The sequence below is a fragment of the Plecotus auritus genome (genome assembly GCF_963455305.1).
Source record: "Plecotus auritus genome assembly, chromosome: 4".
Taxonomy (NCBI): domain Eukaryota; kingdom Metazoa; phylum Chordata; class Mammalia; order Chiroptera; family Vespertilionidae; genus Plecotus; species Plecotus auritus.
The window spans coordinates 152,151,315-152,172,040 of record NC_137775.1 but is presented as its reverse complement, the minus strand read 5'-3'; the positions used below and the strand labels follow the sequence as shown (position 1 = coordinate 152,172,040).

Here is a 20,726-nt window from a genome sequence, read left to right as displayed (position 1 = left end):
TAGTAAATATGTAAATATATGTATATACTAGTATGGGTATGACTTTTGAAGTGAGGATCCCATCAAGATTCATGCATTATCTTCAGTTTTGTCTTTTTGTCTCATTTGATGTAGACCAATTCCTACCTCCTATCCTCTGCCCTGTTTTTCTTTTCACAACATTAACGTTTTAAGGAGTCCAGGCCATTTGCCTTGTGGAATGTCCCACATTCTGTATTTGTATAACTGTTTTCTTGTGGAATTATTGAACTTTTCCCTCTATCCTCTACATTTCCTGTAAATTAGAATTTAATCCTAAAGGCATTGTTAGATTTAGGTTAAACATTTAGAATACTTCATTGTTTAGTTGTATGAAGTGACATTGTGAACTGTATTTGTACCAGGTCAGGGTGGATATAATGGCAAGATGTCCTAATGCTAGTGATGCTATGTTTGGTCATTTGGTTAAGTGGTAACCACTGTCTGTCTTCCTTGTAAAGCTTCATTTAATCTTTGCGTTAGTAATCTGTGAGGTGATACTTTGGCATCATGTGACTATCCTATTCCTTAACAACTTCTCACCTGTTGGTTTTAGGATTCATTGATGTTCATTCACTGAAGTGTTGTAAGTGGGCAGAGATATGATTGGATATGTAGTTTTAAAAGATCACTGTGGCTGCTGTGTGAAGAATGAGTTAGAGGAGTCAAGAGGGAGAATGGGGAGATGAGCAGTTAGGATGAGGTTGTAGTTGTACATTTGAGTTGAAACTGCTTGAATTAGGATGGGCAGTAGAGGTAGAGAACTGAATGGGTTTGAAATGCACTTTGGAGATGGAACTGAGAAGACTTGCTATAAATTAGATAGAGAGGAATCGTTTTTAGATTTCTGGCATAAGCAAATAGGTGAACAGTGGTGCCATTTACTGACATAAACAATCATTTTAGGCTTTTATTCTATGAAGATTTTATTCCTGTTGGTTTTATTCCCACAGGAGTGTCTCATGAATAGTAGCAGCTATAATTTTTAATGGGCTACCTATGACATATGTTATTTAATAAAATGTTAGGTTCATCTGGCATGAGATGTGAATCTGTTCTTCCTTTCTCAGCGATGTCTGGGAGAGTAGAAAATGAGACTTGCTCTTCACAGTCATCTTTGAAATAGAAAAAAATAAGCCTGTTTCCAATGTGATGCTGCCAGATTTCATCTGAAACATGACAGAGAAGCAACTTTTTGGTTTTTGACTAATAGGTTGTCAGTTCATGGATTTCCCAAATTACTTTTCAAAAATGATTTTGCTTTTTACTTTTGTGCTTAAACAAGAAACAAACAAAAACCTATTTCAGTGAAGTAGGATTGGAGAAGGGAGCAACTAGTCTAATCCCTACATGGCTTCCTCTATAACAGCTTCATTTTCCAGAAAACATGGTTCATGAAAGGAATGCCAATAGCCTCAGGGTCTTATTTTTAACTGTTTACATCAATGATGATACTATAATATTTGATGTTCAATTGTCACATATTTGTCATTGGAAGCTACTTTGCCCTTTCACCATTACTTCTTACATTTTGGAAAACCTTTATGCTGAATATACTGCCCTGAGAAATGAAATTCGAGAACTTCCAAGGAATTAGAGATTAAAACCTGGATGATGGGGGATGCTCCAGAGAGTTGATGGTGGGCAAAAGTGCTGCTGCTGTGGTCAGGCCACGTATGTTCTAAGATTATGAGTTCATATAGATTTTTCTAATAAATCTTCTGCAGTGGTAGGGCAAATCAGAGGAAAGAAAATATTCTCATTCCTTTCCTAGCTGATAGTCAACTTTGAAGCTCGACTGAGTGCACTCTTGTGTGTTCTAAGTCAGTGGCTGTGGTTCTTTTCTGTGTACCACCTACTACTGGGAGGTAGTGAGGGGCGAAAAGTGTAAATTCTCCTTCCTGTAAGAGTTGCCCTTCACAAGTTCCCAGAATTAGGCCTGTGTTTTAGCATTTTGTAGAGCCTTTTACAATGAGATAATTTCCCTTGGAAAACTTTGTCCATAATAGCTTTCATTGTCCAAATGGCTTCCCGAAGGCTAGCCAACTTGGAGATGTTATCTTCATCATTGATGAATATTTATTAAACATCTCTGCACACACCATTAAGAGCATGCTTTGTTTTTTCAAACGGTGACTTTCTCCAACTTGTAAATAGAAGCAAAATTATTCTGGAATAATAATAATAATAATAATAATAATAATAATAGCAGCTAATCTTTATCTCACTTAATCCTCACTTATGAAGTAGGTTCTATATTTTATTTACAGATGAGGAAACTGAGGCTCAGAGAATTTAATTAATTTGCCTCAGGCAAATTTTAAAAAATACTGATGTCTGGGTCTCCCTCCCAGAGATTCTGATTTAGTTGATCTAAGGTGAAGCCTGGGCAGAGTGCTACATGGGACTTTTGTAACTCTCATAATTATTATTTTTGCTTATGCTTTAGTATAGCATTACTTTTATTCTTAATGAATCTGTTGTAATTTTGAAGAAAAGTTATATATTTGTTTACTCAGTAACCATAACAGTAATTTTATATCTAACAGAATTGTTATTATTTTAATCTGGTAAAGTTATTCTTTTTTTGTTTAAGTTATTGCAATAAAATGTAACAATAGTCTTAAATGTCATTGAATATAGTCACAAATGATAAGTATTATAACAGAATCCTTAAATAACCTTATGGGAAATGGACTTTTTTTTCTATCGTGATTCTTTCATAGAGGAACTAGTGGAGTTCATGGAGGAAACAGTGGGTGGTTCATTGTGGTAGAGTAATGATTGAATTCACACTTCTAGTTAAACATTAGCTTGGGGACTAGAACTTTCCAGACTCTTTGTCAAGTTACTTTCCACCTGGAAAATCTCCTATTTCAGTTAATCACATAAACATTAGCATCAGAATGAACTATCAGCTTAAGCATAATTCCCTCATTTGTAGGTCATCGATAGACTTTATCTAGTTGTCCACATAGCAACAGTTGTTAGAGACGATGTACAGTTTCACACACATTGAAACAGGTGGGAAGACCAAGGGTGTTCTGGAGTGGTGGACAATGTAGATGTACAGGGCTCTCCTTCGCCCTTGGGCCAAGGCCCTCAGTGACACAAATATGGGTGGGTGGGGGGCTCTCATACTACATTTGCTCTTATTGCTCTATAAGATTGCCGAGTTCACCTCTTATTCTAGGTAACTAAGAAGACTGGAAACTTGCTGTGAAAAGGACATACAGTTTTGATATAGTAGGGTCTTTAGCTATTAGCAATGACTGGAAGGCAAGCTGGATTAGAGGGCAGGGCTGTACATGTATATTAGGAGAATCTCATGAAACTTTGCAAACTTCTCTAGTCTCCCATAATTTCATACACAGGAGTGTGTCTCTATTCATACACTGCTTATAGTATGTGCTGAGTAATGGTTGAATTGAAATTTCTTAGTAACTTGTTATAGATCATTTCTAGAGTTTGGGAATCATCTAGGAGGTAAATTGAGACAAGACATCAAAAGGAATATAAGTAAGGTTAAGTGGTTTAGGAATCTTTTTGTTTATGATTCTACTAAATACCTTCTAATTTCTAGGAAGTTTATGTGTGTGCTACAGCCCGAAGTTTGACTCTTGGGAACAAATTACATATTCAGTGTTTTACTTTCATAAAGGTACTTTTCATTTACTTTGTGTTTTACTTTCACATAATCACTTTTTCGAAATAGTAGCAAATTTGATAGATTTTAGTATTATTGAATACATTCTATACCAATATACCTATATAATACGTTTCCTGAAGAAATTCACTGATGAATATTAAGTTAGCTAAATATTTTTATATATCATATACTTTTCATCCTGCCCTATATCTTTTTCTAGGTCTGGAGGTCAATCCTAATGGACATATTTTCCCAAAGTGTGTTTGTTTGCTTTTCTGTTATTACTAGTTGGAAAATGTTGGTAGATTTAACTTACAAACATACCTAAGGTTTTAGTTAAAAGCTTCCATGATCTCAGACCTTAACAGGTCTAAAACCTAAGATATTTCATTTCACATATCTGTTATCCCCAAAACTGATATGTCAGCAGCCAGCCTAGGGAGCAGGAGTGAAATGTGCAACCTTTCCCAGTTCTGTCATTGCTCACAGTGTGTCCTTCAATAGTTTTAGTCTGAACCATGCTAAGGAGTATTTATTTTGCTTATTTAGTTCCTTAAACATTGGTTTTTATGTAGTACATACTGTAGGTGAAGTTAAAAAATTTTAAAGATGGATTTTTTCCCCAAAATTGAAAAAATATTATGCCAGGCCACACCAGTTTATTATTCTGCAAGTGGGCCTAATATTTCTTTCAGAAGTTAGAGCTCAAGGCAAAAAAGTTTAATAACTTACTTGATAATGAAGAAAATAAAAGTACCTTCAGAACTAGACATATATACATACTTTACTAGTTTAAGGTTGGTATGTTGTGGAAAGTTTTCACACATTTTTCTAATGACTAATGATTAAAACCAGTTAATATGCCCCAGCTGGTTTGGCTCAATGGATAGATGTCGGCCTGCGGACTTTAAGGTCCCAGGTTTGATTCTGGTCAAGGGCACATGCCTGGGTTGCGGGCTTGAGCCCTAGAATAGGGCGTACAGGAGGCAGCTGATCAATGATTCCTTCTCATCATTGATGTTTCTATCTCTCCTTCTCTCCCTGCCTCTCTGAAATCAATAAAAATATATTAAAACAAAAAAACACACCAGTAAATAAAACTTTTCTGAGATTAAGAAGAGTTAGGAAAGTGGAGAGTGAAGCCTAAAACACTAAGTTTAGTAGATAGCCTAACCCTAACCCAATCTACCTCGAAGTGGTATTCCGAAATGACTCAGAGAAGTCTCAGAGGGTCTTAATGACTTCAGGAGTGTGGCGTGAGCCTCTAGGTACCAGGGCCAGCGAGCCAGCTGGTCTCCTCCATCTCTTGGATCCTTAAGTAGATTCCTTTGGATCATTCCCTCCCAGCACAACCTACCTGTTAAGGTCTGAGGTTGTAATAAGCCCAGAACAACTACTGGAATGTGACTGCACTCAGGTCATCTACCCTTAATGCTGCCTTTGGGAGAAGGATGGGAACCATGAAGTCTAGAAGTCAAAGCTGCTTGCTTTATCAGTGTCACAGGTACTAATGTTGAGAGTATTACAAAGAGTCACTGCCTTAGGTGGAATTCCAGCTCTTTGTTTCTTAACATGTTCTCTCTCCACAGGGTACAGCAAGACCTTCACTGCTGCTCTTGGAAATGCTCACTCACAGGTGACAAAGGGCATTACTTTCCTTAACCTTGGTGAGTGAGAGAGAGGGGGGCACCTCTCTGCTCTGATCCATCCTTCCAGTACATGTTATGCCCCAACCTCTACATCTCATTTTCTTCTCTGTCCATCCCATCTTCTCATGCCTCTTTGGGGCTTGGATTGCAATGACAATCACTGTCCTTTTTGAAATCTGATAGGAGAAGGTTTTCTAGGGAAGCACCCATCCCCAACTCCATCAGCCTTTATGGGGTTCTGAGGTGAGGTTGCATTTCTCCTTTTAGGGAATCCACACTGTGAGCTTGCTCATGTTTGCAGTAGCAATCATGAAAGCCATTTTGTTAGTGTAAAAATGATGACAGTGAGTGAGCTGTTCCCTAAAAGCCTATGAGCAATAATATATCATGTTGGCCCTTGATTCTAGAGAGGACAAAGGCATTTGGGAAATTGTCCATTCCCTGTTGCTAATTGCTAAAAGATTCCAAGTCCTAAAAATGATTAATGGATCAGCTTAAGTGAGTTGTTTTTCATTGAGTAAATATGGTAAATGGAACTTGAGTTCTATTAAAGGAATCTAAGAAGAAGAAAATAAAGAAGGGAGTTATTGTTTCTACTGGGAAAGTGGCTTGTCCATGCTAATTGGGATATGGGGCACAAACAGGTTAGCACAGAACTGTTCCTTGCCTACATATGGGACATGGCATGATATTTAAAAAGGAAGAGCTGCCCTACCTTTTGGCTCAGTGGGTAGAGTCAGCCCGTGGACTGAAGGGTCCCAGGTTTGATTCAGGTCAAAGGCACCTCGTGCCTCGGCTGCATGCTTGATCTAACCGGTGTGTGCAGAAGGCAACCAACTGATGTGTCTCTCTCACATAGCTGTTTCTCTCTCTCTGTTTCTCCCCCGCCCTTCCACTCCCTTTAAAAATCAATGGAAAAATATCCTTGGGTGAGAATTAACAAAAAAAACCAAAAAAAAAAAAAAAAAGTTTAAGAAGGTGTGATGTGAGGGAACTGGGCAAAGTGAGAACCAAAATGATAAGAATGTTCATAAAATGATTTTTACTTTGAATGATACTATTGGTGAGGTAAGATATCTTATGCTGTGTTGGCTAGTATGTGGCAGATTTTATGAGCTCTGAACCTGTGGGAAATGACCTTAGGCCTGCTGCTACTACTTCCTGTGGTAAGAGAGATAAATATAAGATTTCTTGGGACTAGGACTAGATTCTTATCAGCATTTCATCTAAAGAGTGATTTGGAAAACTTTCCACTAAAAAAAAAAAAAAATCAAAACAAACCCCAACTTAGCATTTTGTGAGGTCAAAGGTATCCTTTCCCTCCGTCCCCCGTCCCCCCTTTTTTTTACCCTGGGAAACACTCTTGAAAAGGGCAGGCATGATTTAATCTATGGTCTTCAGAATGTGGAGAAGGCAGAAATACTAGAGCTTAGTGAAAATAGGCTGTCTTACATGGATTATCTTTCCTTCTTAAACACATCTTGTAGGCTCAAAATTGTACCTGATTAAAACTGTTCTAGAGATAATTTTTATGACAGCAATATTGCTTTTTTGAGTGATGTACTTTTTGCTATCAATTGCATGCAATTTCCCTACATTGCTACCCTGTTAAAAGGGCTTATATTGATTGAAATTTTAAAAAATAGAGTTTGGGGAAATTTTCAATGAACTCCTAAGCACCACTATATAAGAAATATGTTTATAAATAAAAAAAAACTTCCATTTAAAAATTAATATTATATGCTGTTTCACTTAAGTTATCTTGACTATTACAATAATTTTGCTTGGTGATGATAATCAAATTGAAGCTCAGAAAGGCTGAGATTTATACCCAGGCTTCTTCTTTTTTAAATGTTTTTAATGATTTCAGAGAGAGGGAGAGAGAGATAGAAACATTGATCAGTTGCCTCCTGCAGGCTTCGTACCATGGACTGAGCCTGTCACTCGGGCATGAGCCCTGACCGGGAATGGAACCAGTGACCTCCTGGTGCATGGGACAATGCTCAACCAACTGAGCTACACCGGCTGGACTGTCCAGGCTTCTTTTTGTATCTCTTATCAGGGGCACTATTATAGTTTTTTATTTCTTTTGAAAATAGTCACCATAAATTTAGGGCTTAAACAAAACAAAACATTCTCTTATGGTTTTGAAGGTCAGGATTCTGAAATGAGCCTTGAGAAGCTAAAATCAACATGTGGACAAAAAATGGCTCTTTCTGGAGATGCCAGGGAAGAAAGGGTTCTTTGCCCCCTACAGCATCTAGAGGCTAGCATTTCTTGGCTTGTGACCACATCATTTCAATCTCTTTCATCACATGATCTCCTGTAGTCAAATCTTTCTCTTATAGAAACATTTGTGATGACATTGGGTCCACTGGGTAATCCAGGATACTGTCCCCATCTCAAGATCTTTAATCACATCTACAGGGACCCTTTTATCTCTTAAAGTAACGTATTTGTAGGCTCTGGTGGTTAGCACATGAGCATTTGGAGGCCAGCTTACCACAGATACTATTGTTATTTTTGGTGAGACAGTAATTCTTTGTGTGAGAGTGTCCTGCACATTGAGGGACTTAACATCCTTGGAGCCCACTCACCAAATGGCAGTAGGAATCCCCCTGCCATTTGGTGACACCCCATTGATTGTGACAATCCTAAACACCTTCATATACAGTATTTCCAAATGCCCCCTCTCCCAGGGACATAGTGCCATCCCAATGGACTGGTTAGCCTAGGCCATTTGATGCCTAAACCCTTACCACTGTACCCTACTATATTATTCATGTTTTTCTACTTAAGGTTTGCCATAATTATATTATTGCAACCATTTATGCTAAGCATTTTAGCATTGCTTGATCCATGGTGACTGATTAGCATCTTACATCCTCTTTCCTTTCCTTTGCATAGATGCCTTCTATGCAAATGATTAGCACATATTTATTTGCTTCTTTGGAAAATAAGATTCCAGCTGGCTCACTTACAATTTAAATGTTTCATCTGTATAAAATTCACTACAATCATGTGAATTTCTGTTTTCCTAAGATCCTAGAGAAAATATTGGTATTTCTACCCTCCCGTTCTCCAGAAATGTACTTTTACACTTTGACTCAATCTGCATACAAATGTTCTTGGTACAAAAATATCTAGTGCAGGGACCATGAAGGTGTGACTTCTATAGAGGCAGCGAGCTATGCAAAGAAATAAATTAGTATTTCATAATGTGTCAGAATGCCTGCAGAGATTGTTTTGATGAATATCAACTTAAAGATTCTCTAAACAAAATGATGATGATGATGGCAGTGGTAAGCATGACTATGATGATGATGATGAGTGGGTAAACATGGGAAATGAAATCTTAGAGCTTCCCCAAACTGGCAGAAACTTTGAAGGAAATTCCCATTATAAGCTATTCCCAATTTCTCAGATTAAGGAATAATTCATCTTGCTTAATATTTTTTTCTTTTATTTTAAAAAGTATTTTCTATTCTAATTTGCTCCCAAAGATCCTTTAGAATTATACTGTATAAAGCCATAATTCACTTAGAAACAAAACTATAGATTAAATTAAGGTAACCATAGCTAAAGGTCTGAGGAAAATTAGCCACAGGTAGAAATAAATGAGAGCTGGCTGTAAGATGGGATGTACTGACAGCAGACAGCTTATTACTGCATTGACCAAAGCTTTTGTTTTAAGAGATTAAAAAAAAAATAGAAATACTGTGAAGTCCTGGGCTTTATCTGTACCTGTACAGCTCTTACCACATGTAGATGACTTCAGTTTTTCTCTTCTACAGACTATTACGTGGCTGTTTACTTACCTGGTCATTTCTTTCATCTACTTAACATTCAGCATCCAGACCTGATCTGCCACAGTCTGTTTTTGACAGGTACGGCTGATGATTTCCCCTCAAGAACATGGTCTGTTTGAATTTGTTGACTTTAATGTTTATGTTTGGGTAAGAAGGGTTCCTTTTATTTGCTGATCTTTTTGTTTTTGGCCAGGAAACAATGAAGTGATGGATATGCTACCTCATGGACCTCTGCAGTCGCTGTCGGGGTCCCTGGTGCTGAATTGGTGTTCTGGGAAGCTCTATAGAACGTCCCTCAACCAGTCCTATTTATTACGGCTCCTGTGGGACACACGGCTGGACTGTGAGAAGATGGCCCTGTTGCACTGTGTGCTCTCATGTGGCCAAGACCCGGAGTTCCTGGAAGCCCAGGTGGGGACATAGCTTAAGTTTAAAAATTGGCCAATAGACAACATCAGATGTATTTATTTAGTGGTTGAATATGAACAGAAGCTATTTTTATTTGTTAGCAATTGATCAAGGTTTATGTCTCCATCCTGACTTGAATATATTTTTCTCTTGTGCTCCTTTTTAATGGATCCCAACCAGACTTCAGACTGTGAGGATGCGTCTGTTCTTTTGACTCCTCTTTTTTTTTTTTTGATATTGTGAATAAATGTTTAGCTACATCAGTAACATTCTAAGGAAGTGCTCAGTAAATAATGAGTTTCTCAAATATCTACTTTTTCACCTGTCCTATATTTGGAGTATATTGCCAAATGGACTAAACTCTGGTGGCATATTTTTATTGAAAATTACATTTAAATTTTACATAATAGTTTACAAAGCACCTTTACACATTCTGTCATTTAATTTTTACTGTTCCTGTGAAGTCAGAGACTTAATTGGGACCAATTGGTAGTTGGTTAATTGAAAAACAGATATCTTAAACATTTTATTTTAACCTAAAACATATAAATGTACATTTATTCACCTATCTTCTGATGTAAATGAAAGCCCTTTATTTGACTGTCAGCTAATTAAAGTTCAAAATCATTTTTCTTACATTACACACACTAGTAATGTGTTGTCTCTTATTCCTGTTAGTTTCTTTTTTTTCTTTTCCTAAGGAGAGCAATAATTTCAAAGCAATGTGTTTTTATAGGGCATTTTTTTCCCCTCAGTCTTTTATAGTCATCTCATCTATACTTAGTTTTTTAGTAAGTGTTTTAGAGTCTTTCCAAAGCATCCAACTTTTGTTGACCCACCAACACTCTTTGCATCCATGGTTTGATTGTCTATGGTAATTGTTTAATTACTTAGTTGAGAAAATAAATACAATTAACAGGAATAGGTTTGGGAAAAAAACAAATTATTGGTAGGAATAGAATCATGAGAGTAAATTCTAAGGTAGAGAATGAAGGGCTTTATTCCTCTAGTCTAGCAGATAAGGATGGTTTTGGAGACTATGGAGAGCTGTTGACCACAGGATATCCCTCATCCCTCCCCTCAGAGGACAGCACAGTGATGTTAAATAGTGAGGCATTGTTTGTACTGATTACTGAGCTGGAAGTCAGACCCAGCTTTGCTGCCTCTAGCTCAGTGGGTTTGTTTGCTCCTTTGTCTGACAGCTCTTCCCACTGGTTCCTTGCTAGAATATGACCTCCTCTAGCAAAAACAAACATTGGGTGCAGGAAAGTTTATTTGGATTCCAGCCAAGGGCACTTATTAAAAAGACATGTAAAAAGCATCTCATTTATAATATTGTTTTACCCACACAGGCTTCCATTATCTGTCTAGTCTAGTCTAGTCTAGAAATAAGTATATTCTTAGGCAATTCTAAAATAGATATAAGATTCATATATATTTTATACTTCTTTGGTGGTGGGGGCAGGGTGCAGATTTAAATATTAACAGAATTGTCTTCTTACTTTTTAAAGATTATTCAATGGATTTCTGAGAACATCTCTGCCTACTATTCATTTGACCCCATTCAGGAATTTATAATTGGTAGGTGTTGCTCACATTTTAAGTTGAATCCATGACCCTTTTGCCTGAGGGAAAATACTACACTGATAATGCCTCAACCTGTCAAAATGCTGGTTAGTAGCTTCCCCATCCCCTCTATAGTAGTCAGCAGCTAATTAAATTTCATTCTTTTGTGGTTTTGTGAGAAGCTGGGGCTGTTCAGAGACTGATGAGATATAAGATATGATTTTGATTCTATAACCTCATCAGTGATTTTTTTTCCAATAAAATGTAGCGTTCATTTTGTGTTGGCTGGTTTGATATAAAGTGGTATAATGCCATTTGGATAGATATAAGTGCCTAATTTTTTAAAGCAATTCCTACTTTTATTTATTTTTAAAAAATTGATTTAGAGAGGAAGGGAGAGGGAGAGAGAGAGAGAGAGAGAGAGAGAGAGAGAGAGAGAGAGAGAGAGAGAGAGAGAGAACGCAACCCTTCGGTACACAGGCCTATGCTCCAACCACCGAAGCCACACCAGCCAGGATGTCAAATAATTGTTAAAAAATTTATGTCATTGTCAAAAGCAGAATCTGAACATTCTAATCAGTAGATAAAATTATAATGGTTAATGTGTAGAGGATGAAAACTGTTGTTGGTTTGCTTATTTTGGAAAATCACAGTGTCTACTGCCTGATTATTAAACCATGTCTATTTTTTTTCCTTTCAAAAACCTGCTCAGCTTCTTCATATTGGAGCATATACCCAGAGACAAGTAACATGGATAAACTTTTGCCATATTCCTCAGTGCTCACTTGGAATACAGTAAGTTACAGTTTTTGTGTTCCTTATGTAATTGAAATTAACTCACAGTTGTGGGTCAGTTGTAGGGCATTCCTGTCACAGTGACTAAGGTTGTGATTTCATTTTGATTTTGACTGATAAGGAACTGAATTGGCATTTTCTGGCAGAAAAATAATACTTGCTGTTGGCCAAAAGTATTTCTAAAACTGGAGAATTGAGGAGAAGGCATAGGATATTTGTTATTCTTTCCACTACCAAACAGACCTAAACCGTTATCATCTTCAACAGGTATTTTAATTTTATTAGCTCCTAGAGTGGATTAAAACATTTCTTGGGGTTTCATAAACAAGGAACATTGGACCACTGCTGTTAATCTGAGTGGTTCTCTTTACTTAGTAGATTAGCACCGCCCTGACCTTGCAAGGAAAACGTGTGATAACTTTAGAGCTTGACAACCAGTAAGTCAGTAACCTTAAGCAAATTCACTCCTTGAACCTTTCTTTCTGTTGGTGCAGCCGGCCTCCTTTTTAACTAGGAAGCACTGAACTAAAGCACCGTTCGCTTTCTCTTGAACAAGGTGCCAGGAACTGCACTTTGCTGGATGGGAACGTGCAGAGCATGCACAGGCTTCCCCTGAAAAAGGTTCTGGTTCTGCTTTCTCTCCTGTCCTATTTAGATGCCAGCCTGCATGCTTACTCTTGAGGCAGAGATTCGGATCAGAAAGTCATTTAGAAAAATAAATTCAATTCTGAAAATAGACCTAGGAAAAGATGCGCCAGGATAACATGCGACCCTTTCCATTTTGTACTGAGACTATTTAAATATAGACCTGAAGAAAGACACATGAGGTGTATTTGATTAAGATCTCAGTTTTTGGTATACACAATGGTAGTGTTTTCCTCAAGGCCCTCTGTTCGTGTCTTTCACTGTTAGAGTTATTAGACGTCCATGCCTCACTGTAGAATTATGAGGGGAAGACCTGAGCTTATAACAGGGCCTCCCTGTTTTTGTCAAGAGCCCTTGTGAATATATGTGCAGACGCTGTGGTAATGTGGCAGGAAGTTTGCAGGGTAAACCACCCGGTCAGGAAATGCACATCTCAGCTTCTTCCGCTCAGCACCCATTGCTCTCTCTTGCTGTCCTGCCCTGTCAGGTTCAGTGGTGGAGGCAGGGACAGGACCTGTAGTTCTCAGGGTTGTGTTTTAAGATGGAGCACATCAGCCTGACAGGCGAGTCTTCACCTTTGCATTTCTCATGGCTTTGTGCGGCAGAGGAGCTGCTGTGGCCATAAAAAGTGACATCCTACAAGAAGTACAATGTAAAAAACCCCACAATTATAACCCCCTGTGGACTAAGCTTATTTTAGGGTTTACCACGTTGCTTTAAGGTTCTTGTGGTTAGAGTAGGTTACCTTGAAGATCTCTTCTATCCTGAAATTTTAAAAATCTATGCTTCTCCTTAGCAATGATGCAAATAATTTTTTCTTTCTCTAACCTGCGAATGCTCTCATTGCTGCACCCTTAATAAGCACTTGGCACAATAGAAAACATTAATTTCACACTTCTGTATGGAGGCAGATTATTTTTGTGAAGTAACTGAATTGGATTTTTTTTAAAGATACTAAATAATAGGGTGCTCTTACCCATTGATAACCCCAAATTATGCTATGCAAACAATTAGCCTTGTTATACCTATTTTAAGGTGTTATTTATAACCTAAAGCTGTAGCAACAATTCAATGCTTTTTTTGAAGTGTCCTATGTTGTGAAGCACACAGAAGATTCTTTTCACAGGCTTTTTATTCTCGCAGTGGAGAACTCAGCTGCTTGACTGTTCTAGAAATTTATTTCTCTGTCACTGCAATCCCTTTCTAAACCAAGTAAAACCCAGGACATTTAAGTCCTATCCAACTATCAAGTTTTATTTCTACTTAGCACCTTCTAAATTATATTCTCATGTATTATGTACTTTTTTGGGGGGGGGAAAGGAAAGATGAGTTGACTAATTGAGAGGCTGATATACATAATTCACACAGAAACACATTTTGAAAAACAACAGTGAATAGAGAGCAATTTTGGAAGTTTATCCTCTTATGTCAGTGTCTGTTTTAATGCTCACTTGTCAGCAGGAGGTTATAATTGGGACTTCCTGAGATGAAGTGCACATCCTTCACACCTGCCGTGGTGATAGAGTTGTGCCAACTTTATGGGGGCCTCTTAGCTCTGAAATGATGGTGGAGGGTGAGGCGTAGAAAACTTTTCCATGGCAGTCATACAAGGACCCAATTAGTCTTGGTTCCCTCTAGCAAGTTGGAACCAACTGCAGTGCATTTGAATGAAAGAGGAGGAGAGGGAGGAAGGGTCATAAAACCTGGAACATGCCCCCCTTATCATTACGCTGGTAGTGCAAATAGAACCATGCAAACAATACACTGTTTGCTCTGTTTCTTTATTCGTTGTCTTCTTTCCTTTAGAGACACTGTCAACTATTATAATCATAACTTTACGGAGTCTTTTTCCTCCTGAGGCAAGAGATAGACTGTGCTCACTGTTATTTATAGATTCGGAGGTCTATTTAAAGTAGAGGTTAGCAAACTGGAAGCTGCCCTCGGCTTCTGGCTGTGCAGGAGACCTTTCCTGAGGGCTTGAGCTCGTGGCCGTTGACATGTGTGTCTGCTTTGCCCCCACTGTAGGAAATTCCTGGAATAAGCCTTGTGACGGAAGAGATCACGTTGCCTCTGATGAAGGTGAGTCCACACAGTCAGAGACTTTCGGGCGCAGACGTGCCTGGCTTCCTTGCTGCCCCCACACTGGAGTCACACCTCAACGGCCCGAGTATAACGGCAGTTCCAAAGGGATTGTGAACTGTCCGAGGAGGAGGGGTAAAGGTTAGAGCCTTTATCCTTCCTAAGTGGTTGAGTAGCCACAAAGAATGATGCTATGGCATTCTTAGGAATGCTTTTCGAAAAGGGAAGTTTTCTGGATAGAGAATTACAGGGCTCAATGTAAACCATATAAAACGAGTGCTTTATACTGCGCCTTAAACCCATCAGCTTTTGCAAATTATCTTATAGGGCCTGGTAGCTGTTTTTTACTTCATTGGTGCTGTCACCCCCTCCTAACACACACACATGCATACACACACACACACACACACACACACACACACACACACACACACAGGACCTTAAAACCATTAAGTAACCTGGCTGGGATTATTTCATTTCCTTCTGCTTCTAAGAACAGCTTTTCTGCTTCTGCAGTGGCTGTCTGTGGCCTCGCTCAAGCTGCTGCACCCCTCCTTCCTGCCCCCTGAGCGGTAGCTATTAGTGTCTTTCTGCAGTCTGGTGGTTTCGGAAGAGTGTCTGACTACAGTAGGGAGAATGGGGTGGGTGGGTGAGTAGTAGCGAATGCATGTGTAGTTAAGAACTGGGGAGCATTTTTGCGCAGTTTCCTTGAAGCTCCTTTGTTGGTTTTGGCACTGCCTCCTGTTAATTACAGACTGGTGTGCACCGGGAACTCTCAACTTTTGGCAGCAGGCAGCTCAGTGTGCAACTGCCTTTTCTTTACATTTGATTCTTTTGGATCCATGAAGGGCCTGCTGGGCCTGGGCAGCTGGGGGAAAGCCGTGGGCGGTTGAGGTCACAGTGATGCACTGGGGATGAGAAAGGGCTGGGGGTGGGGGCGGGGGTGGTGGGAGGTGAGGGCTGGGGGGCTTAGTGGTCTACTGCTGGGACTGGCCTTGGGCTCAGGAGAAGATGGTCCTGGGTTTGGCGTGGCCCGTTCCTTCACCCCGACCCGAGTCACTCAGCCTGGGAGACTAATCAGTACCTTCCAGTTCACAGGACACCTGGCCCTGATACCTCTCATTTGTTTCTCCATCTCTGCTTAGTGGTTCTGGCTTGGTCCTAAGAGGGTGCTTTAAAGAGAGACTTACAAGGGATGTTTTACAAAGATAGGAAGATGAAAGGAAAAGAAAGGTCCAATGAATAGTTTAAAAGGCTCTTATGATCAGCCTCTATCCTTTCATTTTATTGTTTCTGCTTCCACAACTCATCCCACCAACCCCATACATTGTTTAATGGACAAACCACAAACTAGTAAGAGAATTTTAAAAAGAAACAAATGCTACCTATCATTCTACAGCTCCTGTCCATATCCTTTTACCTTGGTCTTTGTCATAGGTATGCATTTTTGCTTAGTAGTAATGGCAATCTAGAGATATTCAATGGAGATTACTAATTATAATATATCTTCATTTTTCATGTCACCACATAAACTTCATAATTATGATTACTAATGACTTCATGGATTCTGCTGGGTTGCTGTGTCTTAATTACTTAATCATTCTGTTTTGGGACAGTTAGTTTGTCTACAGCCACACTTAAAAAAGTGACTACTACAATGACCCTTGCACTGAGTATTTTTATACAGACAGCTTTTCTTTGGAATTACTTCCTTAAGGTTAAATACACAGGAGTATTATTGGCCAAATAGCTATGACAATTTTTATAGCCTTTGATTCTTATTGCCAAATTGATATTCAAAAAATTGTGATAATTTACACTGTTACATGGGGTTTATGAGTTTATAATTTTATTATAATCTTATCAACATTGTATATTTTCATTTAAAAATTAAGTATAAAGATTGATGGAAGCCCTAGCCGGTTTGGCTCAGTGGGTAGAGTGTCAGCCTGTGTACTGAAGGGTCCTGGGTTCGATTCTGGTCAAGAGCATATGCCCAGGTTTCAGGTTCAATCCCCAGTGGGGTAGTGCAGGAGGCAGCCAATCAATGATTCTCTCTCATCACTGATGTTTCTATCTCTCTCTCCCTCTCCCTTCCTCTCTGAAATCAATAAAAAATATATATTTAAAAAATTAAAAAATGAAATAAAAATTAGAAAAAAAAGGTTGATGGAAGGTTCTCTTAAAATTTTTACCTATTGGCTTATTTCAAGAATATGATTTGGCTTTGCTTAGGAAAAAAGTAGCTTATTTTTATACTCTGTTTTTTATTTTTATTTTTATTTTGTGTGTGTGTACAATGATGTGTTTTTATGTTGTTCATGCTTATTTTTCTCCTTGGCTATTCATTCTGCCTTGTCACTTTTTCTTTTTTTTATTTTAATAAATCTTTATTGTTCAGATTATTACAATTATTCCTCTTTTTCCCCCCCCATAGCTCCCCTCCACCCAGTTCCCACCCCACCCTCTGCCCTTACCTCCTCCCCACTGTCCTCATCCATAGGTGTACGACCTTTGTCCAGTCTCTTCCCGCACCCCCCACACCCCTTTCACCCCGAGAATTGTCAGTTCACTCCCTTTCTATGCCCCTAATTCTATTATATTCACCAGTTTATTCTGTTCATCAGATTTTTTATTCACTTGATTTTTAGATTCACTTGTTGATAGATACGTATTTGTTGTTCATAATTTTTATCCTTACCTTTTTCTTCTTCTTCCTCTTCTTAAAGAATACCTTTCAGCATTTCATATAATACTGGTTTGGTGGTGATGAACTCCTTTAGCTTTTTCTTATCTGTGAAGCTCTTTATCTGACCTTCAATTCTGAATGATAGCTTTGCTGGGTAGAGTAATCTTGGTTGTAGGTTCTTGCTATTCATCACTTTGACTATTTCTTGCCACTCCCTTCTGGCCTGCATAGTTTCTGTTGAGAAATCAGCTGACAATCATATGGGTGCTCCCTTGTAGGTAACTAACTGTTTTTCTCTTGCTGCTTTTAATATTCTCTCTTTGTCTTTTGCTCTTGGCATTTTAATTATGATGTGTCTTGGTTTGATCCTCTTTGGATTCCTTTTGTGTGGGGTTCTGTGCACTTCCTTGAGTTGTAAGTCTATTTCTTTTACCAGGTGGGGGAAGTTTTCAGTCATTATTTCTTCAAATAGGTTTTCTTGCTCTCTCTCTTCTTCTGGCACCGCCATAATTCTGATGTTGGTACACTTGAAGCTGTCCCAGAGGCTTCTTACACTATCTTCAAATTTTTGGATTCCTTTTTCTTTTTGTTTTTCCGGTTGAGTGTTTTTTACTTCTTTGTATTTCAAATCTTTGACTTGATTCTTGCGTTCCTCTAGTCTGCTGTTAGGTCTCTGTATAATATTTTTTTATTTCAGTCAGTGCATGCTTAATTTCTAGTTGGTCCTTTTTCATATCTTTGAGGGTCTCGCTAAATTTATCGGCCTTTTCTAGAAAATTCTTGAAAAACCTTATAACTGTGGTTTTGAACTCTATATCCAGTCATTTGCTTTCCTCCATTTCTTTCGTTTGTGATCTGTTTCTTTGTCTCTGCATTTTGGTTGCTTCCCTGAGTTGGTAGAGTAGCTTTGTGTGCTAGGTGTCCTATATGGCCTAGTGGCTCAGGCTCCCCAGTTACCTGAGGTGGACACTCTTGGTGCACCCCTTTGTGGACTGTGTGCACAGTCTTGTTATAGTTAAGCCTTGATTGTTGTTGGTATCACTGGGAGGAATTAACCTCCAGGCCAATTGGCTATGAGGATCAGCTGTGTCTACGCCGGGAGAACTTCTGTGCTGGAGACAGCCTTATGAGACAAGACTTGCAAAATTGCAAAAGCCTCCGTGCTCAGCTTGGATGGGGCGGAGTCTCAGGGCTGAGCAAACAGCCTTGGCTTCCTGTCAGCCCTGCCCTATGAGGCCCCTGAGTCTCAGTGTCCCTTGGTTATCGCTGCAAGCACCTCTGAGAAAAAGCCACCCTCGAGTTTCGCCCGCTGCCAGACTGTCCAGTTTCTCCCCCAATGAATCTGGATTCCCAGATTCTCGCCCGGAACTGGAGTTCAGCGCAGTTGGGAGTTTCCGTCTTCCTCCTGCTAGAGAAAGCCAGCAGCATGCTCAGCAGTCATTCCTCTCTGTGTGCACTCACACGCGCACCTCCTGACCTCTGCCTTTCGCGGTTCCCCTGAGTTTCTGTGCGCTCCTCTCTTTTCCCGACAGTCCAGACTCCCCCCGTATGAGTCTGGGTCCCCAGGGTCTCACCCAAAACTGGGGTTCAGTGCAGTCGGAACTGGAGTTCAGCACAGTTGGGAGCTTCTGCCTTCCTCCTGCTAGAGAAAGCTAGCCAGGCACTCAGCTGCCCATCCTCTCCACGTGCGTGTCTCCGTACCTCAGCCTTTTGCAGCTCCTCTGAGTCTCCGTGTGCCCCTCTCTTTCCTTCTAGTTGTAGAATTTCCACTCAGCCAGCTTTCCTGTGGTTCTGGATGATGTCCGTTCTGTCTTTTAGCTGTAGTTTCGAAATTGTTGTGCGAGGCAGCAGTTTAGGTGTTCACCTATGCCACCATCTTGGTTTCTCCTGCCTCGTCATTTTTCTACTCTCCCTTAACTATCTTTAACATTTGGCCCTGCAAACAGTTGTTTCCCATTAACCATCCCAAACATGCTTGTGAGCTCTTTGGCGACTCCGCATGTGCCCATAGGCTAGCTAGTAGAAAGTGTTATCTAAGACAAGCTTGACCTGTACATCTCTTAATGACCCATGGGGGAAGGCAGATGTCTACTGCTGGGACTGGCCTTGGGCTCAGGGGAAGATGGGTTTGGCGTGGCCCGTTCCCTCACTCCCACCCCAATCACTCAACCTGGGAGACGAATCAGTACCTTCCGGTTCACAGGACAGCTGGCCCCGATACCTCTCTTTGTTTTGCCATCTCTGCTTGAATGATACTCATCACTGAATGCTACTGTCTTTGACCTACTTTTTCTACCCCAAGTCCCAGCTTAATTATGTTGTGAGGGACCTTGTTGCGGCGGCACATCCCACCCTTTGTGCCTCCCTCCCAGCCCCAGTTATGACTGTTCTTGCCACGCTCACCTGACAGCCATTAGCTCTGAGCACCTATGACCTGAATCATAAGCCACCTTTGAAAGCGTGCTTGCTGCCAGACTTTCGGTGAGGCCCAAGGGACCCCTGTTTACTCTGACCCACACTTGCTCCTGTTCTCCTTGGTAGGACTGCCCTGATAAGGAGTCGGGAGAGGGAAGGAAAAATGAAACTAGATACGCGCTTTCCTCCTGCTTTCTCTGCAGATAATTTTAGTTTGAAGTGGAGCACTTTACAGACGTTCAATGTACAGGGGTGGGTAAAAGTAGGTTTACAGTTATAATACAAATAAATAATACAATAATTAATAAATAATAATACAAGAATAAACTGTTTCATGTATTCAAACTGTAAACGTACTTTTGCCCCTATGAACATGTTAGGACTTATAAACCAGTTGAATTAGAGGATTGTCACCCGAAAGACAAAAGGCTTCCTTACTTTATAAAATAACTTTCAAAAGAATTTTAAAAATGAAAAAAGGAGTATATTGAAACAAGTCTCGTCCTAAAAGGAATGTCATCAAGAGCAATTTCCTAGGATGATTTTATCCCTTCTTAAAGCATGGTTTTCTCTAGGGAAGTGGCAACATTTGAAAAAGGTTAAAAATTAGCCTTGATTTTATAATGACAAGAGAAACTAGTAAAACTGTCTTACCACAGGAAGCATGTACAGATTTAAAAAAGAAAGAGTAACTTGAAAATAAAGATGAAAGTTGAAAGAGCATCTCCAAGATGGAGAAATGTAGTATTTTTACCCAAGTATTTTTTTAAGCCAGACATCTTTAGTTTCATTTTATAAAAAATGGAAGCCTTTTATTTAGTCATTTGTTTAGAGGTTATTAACTATCTGACCAGAGACTGGGAAGCTCAGAAAGACTGAAGGCCCCTTCCCACCTATGGCCGCTCAGCAGTGAGGGTGTGGCTGTAAGTGTCTGTCAGGTGTCTACAGGCCACTGAGCAATTGGGAGAAGAGTAGTTGACGGTTCTCCATTTAGACTTGTTTAT

At 39.5% G+C, this 20,726-nt stretch overlaps 1 protein-coding gene across 5 annotated transcripts in view; it reads left to right on the top strand.

The window, feature by feature from the left end:
* The window catches only part of GSAP (gamma-secretase activating protein), an 87,759-nt gene that overhangs the window by 37,749 nt on the left and 29,284 nt on the right, over nt 1–20,726 (top strand). For 4 of the 5 annotated variants that reach the window (XM_080666613.1, XM_080666616.1, XM_080666617.1 and 1 more), the window contains 7 exons: nt 3,602–3,679; nt 5,257–5,334; nt 9,111–9,203; nt 9,319–9,536; nt 11,045–11,114; nt 11,812–11,894; nt 14,565–14,618. In XM_080666613.1, the coding sequence (XP_080522739.1) occupies nt 3,602–3,679; nt 5,257–5,334; nt 9,111–9,203; nt 9,319–9,536; nt 11,045–11,114; nt 11,812–11,894; nt 14,565–14,618 (674 nt within the window). The remainder of the gene's footprint in view (nt 1–3,601; nt 3,680–5,256; nt 5,335–9,110; nt 9,204–9,318; nt 9,537–11,044; nt 11,115–11,811; nt 11,895–14,564; nt 14,619–20,726) is intronic. The other variant, XM_080666614.1, reaches the window with a different exon arrangement.